This window comes from Phoca vitulina, unplaced genomic scaffold (genome assembly GCF_004348235.1).
Source record: "Phoca vitulina isolate PV1807 unplaced genomic scaffold, GSC_HSeal_1.0 scaffold7, whole genome shotgun sequence".
Classification (NCBI taxonomy): domain Eukaryota; kingdom Metazoa; phylum Chordata; class Mammalia; order Carnivora; family Phocidae; genus Phoca; species Phoca vitulina.
This window is the reverse complement of record NW_022589710.1, coordinates 38,819,389-38,829,699: the sequence shown is the minus strand read 5'-3', so window position 1 is coordinate 38,829,699 and position 10,311 is coordinate 38,819,389. Positions and strand designations below refer to the sequence as shown.

Sequence of the window (10,311 nt, the reverse complement as noted above, 5' to 3'; positions counted from 1 at the left end):
AGTCTCCTCCTTCCCCCTGCCCCTTCATAGTACGTGTTTTCCCGATAAGCTTACTGGGATGATTGTTGAATTTTGGGGTATTCATAAACATGCCAGTGAGTTAAGAGGGGTTATTAATACTTTCTTTCCTAATCTAAGAAAAAATAATTCTCATCTGAGAATAATAAGGTAACTTTTTATAAGCAGTAACACTTGCTGTCTTCCATTAAATAGGAAGATGAGGCATTTGAGTGGCCATATCAGGAGCTGACTGAGGTTTTTCGTGCTGCTTGATTTGGTGAGCCATCCATGTTTACTCAGGCTTTCTTGTACCCAGTCCTGGGCGTTTCTGAGGTGACTGGCTATGGAACAGTTTGGGTAAAATTGTTAACACTTGGCTTATGTTGTTGTACTTAAGTCAACTGATATCGTAAGCCTAGACTTTTTAAAGTACCAAGTAATTTTGCGAACATTTAATACCTGCTACAAAATAATCTTAGTTATGTGCCAGGCCCTGCTTCAAGTGTTTTATTTATATTATCACAACAACCATAAGACATACATGTTATTTTAATCCCACATTTCACAGAAGAAAACTTTAAGGCCCAAGGAGCTGGAGTAATTGGTCCTAAGTCAAAAAGCTAGAAAGTGGTGAATCCGGGATTTAAATCCAGGCAGTCTACCTTCAGTGTTGTTTTTATACCCTTCTAACCTCTCTTGCCTCCCCTGTATTTAAAACTTTGGGTAAAGGTAAGATCTAAGGCCTGTCCTGGAGGAGCTGAGTTTTGGTAAACCCTGTTTTGAATCGGAGGTTTTATTCTGTAAGTAACTTCAGTAGTGATTGGAAAACCAACAGGTGAGTTCCTAAGCAGTTCAATGTTACTCCTCCCAACACCGGAGTGAGGTGTAAATACTATTCTCTCCATTTTACAGATGAGGTAACTGAGGCTTTGTCAGGTCAGACAGCAGAGCTAGGATGCAGGCCTTGGTTCTTAAGCAGTATGTTCTGCCTCTCTAGGAGGCAAAAAATAGCTCAAAGGGTATGAGAGCCCAGATTACTTAATGGTTTTTCACTTAGGTAAATTCAGTGTTCACCTTCACCCGCCGAGGCCAGAGAAGCACCTAGATTTCTCCTGTGGCTTCTTAAAGCTCTTTTTTATTGGCCTTGGCTAAACTCCCTACAAAACTGCGATGACTTTATGGTTTTAGCATATCGTTAACTTAGAAACCAGAAGAAAATTGTGAACCAGATTTGTTGCGTGGGGTGATGTGATCCATAGGGGAAGGGAATGATCATGAATAGAAAGCCAGATGTGTGTGTATGTGTGACACTTTTTGTTGGTATGATTGCCTCCTTTGGGAGATCTAGAGTGGTACAGTAGAAAAGTGAATGTTATGTATTTGTCAATTCACATCCCTAGCCTTTGTCCCCGCAAATCCTTGGCTGCATATAAGTGGAATTTGCCCGAGTATTACATACGTTTTTTCCTAGAAGATGTTTAAGTTCCCAGTGTTACGCTATCTTTAATAAAATTTTTTTAAAACAAGGAAACAGAACCTATGTCTGTGCCAATAGGGGGCACTCCCCTACCATGAAGAATAAATTAAAAGTTATTTTATGTTTCACGCAGAGGTTCCAGTGGACTTATTTCTGGCAAAAACTTGCAGACCGAGTGGTTAGGTGAGTTGAAACCTTGACTAGCAGAGGATGTAAACACAGAACGTACTCAATGGTTTTATTTGAAATATAATTTTACTTTGTTTTTACAATACAGTGTGCAGTATGACAACTCAAAATAAGAGTGCGGATACAAGATAAGAGTACAAAGGAGGATTAACAATAGATGTCAGAAAGGTTACCTTTTATTAAGGCTAAATCCCTGGTTTATAGTTTCCATACACATTCACAAATCTACATTCAAATTATTCCTTATCAATACTTATTCCTTAGGCCATGAGAAAAGGAGAAAGAAAATCCAGATACTACATTTCTCACACAAAGCAAATCTGGATTAGTCTAAATACTATTCTTTTCCATTTGTTCTGACATAGGAAAATTTAGCAAAGGAAGGTATTTCCTTATTTGAACTACCCGTGCATTTTATTAGCTATTGCTATCATTCCTGTAAGTGGTTAAGACCTCCCCCACACTGGGGTCTCCAATCAGAGCCACAAAGGACAGGAAATGCAACTGGCCAGAGCAGCTGGACAACTGGGTGTATAGCAAGGCTTTTTTTTTTTTTTTTTTTAAGGAGGTCAAACAACTAAGTTTTCACTTTGTTTAGGGACTGTGTTGAATATCAACACATCCATGTCACTGAGACGGAGAAAAGTTTGGGACATAAACATTTCTGTCCCTCTCCCATTGCTGATAAGGAGAGAACTGTAGGACTTCACTGACCCCCAAAATCTCTTGTCAGCTAAGAGTATACTATGACATGGCATGTGCCTGTGAAAGCACATGGCCCTCGTGTGGCTCTACGGTCTGCAGGGTAACTCAGGAACCGGCACAACAGCTACTTCAACCGCCAACCTTTTAGATCTTAGGGCCAAAAACAGTTGTCCGTTACGAAAAGCAGCTCATAAAACTCCATTGTCTACCATAGACTACCTTTCATTCCTTAAGAGAAAGTAAACTGGAAAACTGAAAAGATTAAGTGCTAATATTCCTTCGTTTTCTCTGTCCTAAACTGGAGTGTTTCAGATCTGAAAAGATAGTATGGCATTCCTTCCCCTGACCCAGGAATGTTACTTTCTTCCTAAGGAACGGTTATCTTGAAAGTACTTCCATATAAGACACATTGCAGCCGACTTCAGGCCATGCAGATTTGAACAGAAAAGGCAACATAACTATCTACATTTGTTCAAGTAAAATTACATAGAAATCAAATATATACACAACAACGAGACAAACTACTCATTTACAACAATTGCTTATGTTAAATTAAGTGACAACTCCATGTTATTCCAGTGTTTAGCTTTGGGAACAGGTAATGCTGTAGCTAAAGTCATAAAAATAAAATCAAGACATTCACATTTGAGGTCGTTTGACACACATCACACCATCCCTAAAGACTTGAAAAGACTACAAATTAACTTTCCATGCCAATTGCAGAAGCTGAATTTTATAGCTACAGCTATAGAGACCGTATGAAAATCCCATTAGCTTAAACATTTATGATTTAGCAAGCCATTGCATTCTGGTCGCTAAGAGGCAGAATTTGATAGGATAAAAACCTGCTTCTGTATGCTTAACCCCCCCTCACCCCCATGTTCTTTTCCTATAATGTTCAAATGACTTTCAGGTCATCCTTTCCTTGTGATCTCAAAGTCAGTTGTTACAGTATTTCCCCTTGGATATAATTTTATTCCAATGCTGAATGAGTGTTACCAATGACCATTTGTCACCTATTAAATATTAGTATACAGCACAGCAGCTATATTTATCCCAGAATTCCAGTTTATTACTTATATATGGCACAGTCATCAAATTATACTGTGCTCATATATAAAAATGCAAAACTGTCAAATGTGCTATGTCCTCTTGTGTATATGAAAAACGATTTGCATCATGAGGAAAAAACAGTTTATATGACCATCTGCCATTCATGAAAGTGTGACTTATACATTCTATTGTACTATGCAGATCAGAGAAGGAAGCAAGGTTATAGAATCACTTGTGATAATTTAAGCAAAAACTTCAGAAAATCATTAAAAAAATCAGCATATGCTATATATATTTAACTAGATCAGAATCTGTTGAGTGTGCAGTGAAATCTGATCCACAAAGTCTGAGCTAAAAAACTGGTGTTTCTAACGGAATGTTTTAGAATTAAAAGACACACAAATGAATTCAAGCCTAACAGAGTAGCTTGAGACCAAAGTGGTGCCATTTTTTTTTTACATTTTAGGAAAATATTTCTGATGACAAAACCAGCCTTCTAACCAAATACTGTCCCGCCCAGTACACAGAAGCACAGCTCCCCTCACCCGGCCCCGCCATGAAGTCCTTTAAGTTAACGTTAAATAGCATCAATATTTATAACTATGTGAGACATGGACCGTTGTGTATATACAGACAAGTTTTTTCATGGAAATAGGACCAGGCAGAAAAGATTTAGGTGAAAACAGAATTAAAAGGTTTTTACATGGATAAAATGGAACTGGTCTGTTGAAAGCTTCCATTTAGAATCCCCAGAGGAGGCAAGAACCTCTAAAGCCATGTACAGAGAATAAAGACTGCTATGCACAAATTGCCTAAGGGAATTTTCTCACTAGTTTGAGATCAAAGAACAGGTCTACAGCTTATTTGGCCTGCCACCTCAGGGTCTTGCTGAAGTATCAGGGCTCTCTTCCTAGTGGCAGTTTGCCAGATCAAGTCCAATCATGTCATAGAATGGATGTTTCCCTCACCTCAGCCAAGTGGATGGCACCCACTGAGGTTCAGTATCAAGTTTGTTAATTAACCTAAGCAGTTCCTGATAGGCTTTATCAAGATCTGAATTCACAATTGCTGTGTCAAAGTAGTGGCCATTGTTCTGTTCCATCTCTCTAGTCTTCTCAATGATTTCTCTCAACTCTTCAGGCTGGAAAGAGAAGACAAAAACTGAGGTAATTCCATTCCTTACCAAAATATACAATGAGTCAGAGATGACTGAAGAACAAAAAAATGGCCTTCTATTGTTTGCTGTCTCTCAAAATATGCCACTTCAGGAGCTCCTCTTCAACCCAGTGATGGCCTCAGTGATTATCATCCTTTGCTCTGGTGTCTTCAGGACTCATACTGAATCATTTGGGACTCAATATAACCTGTTTATACTGCTACTCAGGTTTTCATGTATTTCTGTTTTACTCACTAGAGGCTTCAAGGCAAAGACTGTTACTTAGAATTCCCTACAAACATTTGTTTTCAAGCATTTTAGAACATCATAACCTTTCCCTAAAAAATAACATCTTTTGTAATACAGAGTGAAACTTTCAGGTTGAAGCAAGGTTGGTAGGACCCAAAATGCCATCTACTCTTGGCTTTTTAAAGATCTGCTGTCCTTTAGATCTATTACAGAGTTAAGCAGGGTAAACATTATGGGAAAAGAAAAGGATCAATAGAATGGGTATCTTTCAATGAAAACACTGCCGGTCAACCCAAGATTTAATAATCTAATGTTCTGGGGGAATTAACTTGGCTTTAGTTTAAAGCTTCTCTGTTTTCAGTACACCAAGTAGGTTTTAGAGATGCAAAAAAAGTATTCTAAGAAGAGTTTGGGAAATGATACAGAGCAGGCTACTTTAAAACACTGGGTAAAGGAAACAGCTGTTTCACACAGATGAGCAGGTAGTAAGGTAGGGTGTGAAACTTACACAGAATCCTCTGATTACCAGGCACATGTGTTCAAGAAAGTAAAACTGCCCCCAAATCACCCATCAATGAAGAGGACTAACTCAAGTCCAAATGTCTCCGATATAAAAGTCACACACCAATACTATATTGGACCCACAATACAAAACAACTTATTCAGCTGGTTGAACTTCTTTAACAGTAGGAAAACATATTGAAAATACGACAGCTCCGGCCTGTCCTGAGGCAGTTTCTTGTGCGGCTCTCTAATTTTCATTCTGGAATGTTGTGCATCTGGCTGTGGTACACAGAATCCTTTGTTTCCTAGGGGACTCTCCTACACCATTATAACTGAACACACTGTAACATTCTTGCTAAAACTTAGGTCTACTCATAACCCAAGACTATTGAAAGAACATTCCAGAAGTCAAAACAGAATCTAAACTTTGTGGTGCTAGAGTTGAAATGTAAAGCCCTACATCTCACATAGATTCACATAAAGAACCAATCCACCTAGTTTTTATCAAATTTAAGGCATTATTTTGTCTTTTGCCAAAATGGCTTATACCATTTATTTTAATTTAGGTTTTAATTTCATCCTATTTTTCAAATTACAATGCATGACTAAGATGAAACAAAATGTTTTTGCTCAAAAAGTTCTGGACTGAAAAAACTGGCCTGTAGGCAAAATTGACTGTAACAGTTCATACTACCAGTTTACCACTCTCAGGCCCCCATTCTAGCAGAGAGATTCAGAGTACAATCAGACTAACTGATTATTTACATTCTGCATCCAGTGAGAACACCATCACTTTCCTGATTAGCACAGAGTTAAAATTGAGGACTTGTTTTTATTCAACACTTCTATGTATGATAAAAAGCACTACTGGAAATACCAAAGGAGAGGAAACATAAGTGGAATAAAAAGGCAGTAAGATACACCAGCCTCTATACATTCTCACCGGTGTGCATGGAACATGCACCCAGACAGAACTGATGTTGGGTCATAAAATAAGGCTGAAAACATTTCTGAAAGATTCACATCTTTATAGGCTATGTTTTCTGACCACAGTGGAATTATAAATCAGTAAAATATTTTTTAATCTCCCAATATGTGGAAATTACATACTTCTAAATAACCCATCTGTTCAAGAAGAAAATGACAAACATGAGAAGAGACATGAGAAAAATGAGAAAAAACAATGTCAAAATTTGTAGGATGCAACTAAGGAACTGCTTAGAGGGAAATTTATAACTTCGTTTTAGAAAAGAAGAGGGGCGCCTGGGTGGCTCAGTCGTTAAGTGTCTGCCTTTGGCTCAGGTCATGATCCCAGAGTTCTGGGATCGAGCACCCCATTGGGCTCCTGGCTCAGTGGGGAGCCTGCTTCTCCCTGTCCCTGCTGCCCCTCTGCTTGTGCTGTCAAATAAATAAAATCTTAAAAAAAAAAAGACTTAAAGATCTAAGTTTTCTTCAGAAACCAGAGCAAGTGCAAATTAAAGCCAAAGTAGAAGTCAGTTAAATAGAAAGACAAATAATAAAATTAACAAAGACAAAAGGCCTCCAACTTTTTTTTTTTTAAGATTTATTTATTTGAGGGCCCTTGGATGGCTCAGTTGGTTAAGCAGCTGCCTTCAGCTTGGGTCATGATCCCAAGGTCCTGGGACTGAGCCCCACATTGGGCTCCTTGCTCAGCAGGGAGCCTGCTTCTCCCCTGCCTGCCACTCCCCCTGCTTGTGCTTAGCTCTCTCCTTCTCTCTCTCTGTGTCAAATGAATAAATAAAATCTTAAAAAATTTTAAAAATTTATTTGAGAGAGGGAGAGAGCACATGTGAGAGTGGGGCGGGTGGGGGGGAGGGGCAGAGGGAGAGAGAATCTCAAGCAGACTCCTGCTGAGTGTGGAGCCTGACACGGGGCTCCACTCCATGACCTGAGATCATGACCTGAGCCAAACCAAGAGTTGGACACTTAACTGAGTCACCCAGGCGCCACTGACTTAGTTCTTTTTCTAAAGTGTTTTAGTTATTCCTTTTAATTTCAATATAAATTTTAAAAATCATCTTTTAACTTTCTATAGAAACACCTGCTGGGATTCTTCTTTTTTGGTAATGGCTTTCTTGAGATAGAATTCATTTACAATTCACCTATTTTAAAGTGAATGATTTCAACTGTTTTTACTATAGTCACAGAGCTGTGCAATCAACACCACAATTTTAGAGTGTTTTCATCTCCCTCTCCCCAGCCAACACCCCCATATCTATAGGAAGCCACTCCCCATTCTCTCCCAACCCCAGCCCCAGGCAACCACTAATCTACTTTAGGTCCCTGTAGTTTTGCCTGTTCTGGACATCCCATAAAACAGAATGATACAATATATGGTACTTTGTGACTGGTTTCTTTCACTTACAGTGTTTGTAAGGTTCGTCCATGTTGTACCATGTATAAGTATTTCATTCCTTTTTATGACTGTTTTTTGAGACTTTTAATAAAGCTGCAGTAATCAAGACTGTGATATTAGCATAAATACAGAATAGAGTCCAGAAATAATCCCCACTCTGCTTCCTGCTACATATTTGGCCAGGTCATTTTTAAAAAAGGTATCAATGTAATTCAATGGGAAAAAGGATAGTCTTTTTCAAGAAATGATGCTAGAGCAATGGAATATCCTCCATATGTGTTAAAAAAACAAAAACACCAAACCAATCACCACCATTACTTCACACTGAAAAAGATTAGTTTGAGAGATTATAGACCTAAAAGTAAAAGCTAACACAAGAAAGGTTTTACAAGAAAACATGGGATAAAATCTTTATAATCTTGGGGCAGGCAAGTTTTTTTTAGACAGTACACAAAAATCATTAACCGTAAGAAAAATAAAAAAGTGTGCTTCTCTAAAACACTTCTGATCTTCAAAACACAAAACATTATCATTAAAAAAGATAAAGATTTTGAGAAAATATTTATATCCAGAATATATATAAGAATTTTTACAATTCTGTAAGAAAACAACCCAATTAAAAAAAAAGACATTTCACAAAAGAATATGCCTAAATAACTACATGAAAAGATACTAACAGTCATCAGGCAAATGCAAATGAAAACCTTAATGATAACACTTCACACTTACTAGAATGGGAAAAATTCTTAACAAACCAACAAAAGCAAAATCTGGTAAGGATGTGGAACAAATGGAACCAAAGTGGGAACAAATGGAATCAAACGGATTTAAAACAGTTTGGCAGCTTTATACAGTTAAAATATACACTTACCCTTTGATCCAGCAATTCAAGAGAAACGAAAACATAGATGTCCACCAAAAGACTATGAATGTTTATTTTATTTTTTATTTTATTTTATTTTATTTATTTATTTGAGAGAGAGAATGAGATAGAGAGAGCATGAGAGGGGGGAGGGTCAGAGGGAGAAGCAGACTCCCCGCTGAGCAGGGAGCCCGATGCGGGACTCAATCCCAGGACTCCAGGATCATGACCTGAGCTGAAGGCAGTCGCTCAACCAACTGAGCCACCCAGGCGCCCAAGACTATGAATGTTTAGAGCTGCTTTAATCACACCAGCTCAAAACTGGAAACCCAAATAATTTTTAACTGATGAATATATTTGTGATATACTTAGCTCATGGTATACCACTCAGCAATACGAAGGTATGAACTACTAGACGCAATGTTGATGAATCTCAAAAACATTATGCTGATCAAAAGCCAGATGCAAACTTAAACTCTATGGTTTAAGTTCCATTTATATGAACTTCTAGAACAGACAAAATAAATCTATGGTGACAGAAAGCAAATTAGTGGTTGCCTAGGGAAGAATGGAGGGGTATTAACTTCAAAGAAGCACGAGAGAATTTTCTAGAGTGATGAAAATGTTCTAAATCTCAACTGGCATGGCAGTGACACAGGTATACATTTTGCCAAAACTCACTGAATAAAACGTATGCATTTTATTGTATATAAAATAATTTCAATGAAGTTAATTTTTAAAAATTAGAGAATTCTCATTAGAAAATCAAGCATACTGTAAAGTGTTAAAACATTTTGGTACTGATTAAGTTCTTCCTTTAAAAATATGTATAATTGGTATCTTTCTAGACCTTACTCAATTGGGGATAGCTAATTCAAAATAAATAATAGGATAAATAATCCCATGAGAACACTATCTGAGACTACCAATCCAAAGAAAGCTGCCTAACCTGTTTTGGAATGGTATATAGCCCTTGCATGATACTGAATCCTTGGAGAAGAAAAACATAACAAAATAAGTGTGCGTATTAGAAAACAGAAAAATTAGGCTGAACAAACAGGAAGAAGTCCACTCTAGTCCATCCTTTTCCTTAAACAACCATGGTATTTGTGGTCTACCAAAGTAGTTACTGGGCACTTAGTTTCATAGTTTTGTTTTCTTTATTGTGATCCCCCTCAAGAACAGCCAGTGACCATGTCTCATTTTTTTTTTTTTTTTTGGTATCATCCCAAGTGCTAAGAACAGCAGATACTCTGACTCCACTAATTTATGAACTTACGATTGTGTGGCAAACATGGAAAAGGGTGTTGTGAACACTACTTTAGCCAGCCGACCTATTTAGCCTAAACAAAGCAACCAGAATTATGCTCATCATGTAGGATGGGAAAATCCTTGACTGTCTATTGCCTAAGACATTGAAAAATACAACCTTCACATATAGACTGAATAAGAAATACTAAGTAGATCGAGAATGGAAAAAGATCTATCTTGGGGAAGAAGAAAGACGGTTGGTGGCTATGGTGTACAGCCAAGAATCATGGGAAAGGAGTGATATGCTTTTACTGACTTTTAAGGATCTTATAAAGAAATGTGTTATGATGTGTGCTTATGGCTTTTAAGGAGATTTAGAGAGCAAATGAAATGAGGAGAACTGAATGATTCCTCTGTAAAACAAAAATATTTAAGAAATCAGCAAAAAACAAGGAAAAGTATTTGTTACTTCAATATAGTAAGTCACT

General features: G+C 37.6%; 1 protein-coding gene across 5 annotated transcripts in view; it reads right to left on the bottom strand.

Annotated features, from left to right (window-relative positions):
* Positions 1-3: 3 nt before the first annotated feature.
* MPP5 (membrane palmitoylated protein 5) overlaps positions 4-10,311 on the bottom strand; it is a 79,774-nt gene continuing 69,466 nt past the window's right edge. For all 5 annotated transcript variants that reach the window (XM_032405353.1, XM_032405351.1, XM_032405355.1 and 2 more), the window contains exon 15: positions 4-4,565. In XM_032405353.1, coding sequence (XP_032261244.1) covers positions 4,389-4,565 — 177 coding nt within the window. In that variant the 3' untranslated portion in view covers positions 4-4,388. The remainder of the gene's footprint in view (positions 4,566-10,311) is intronic.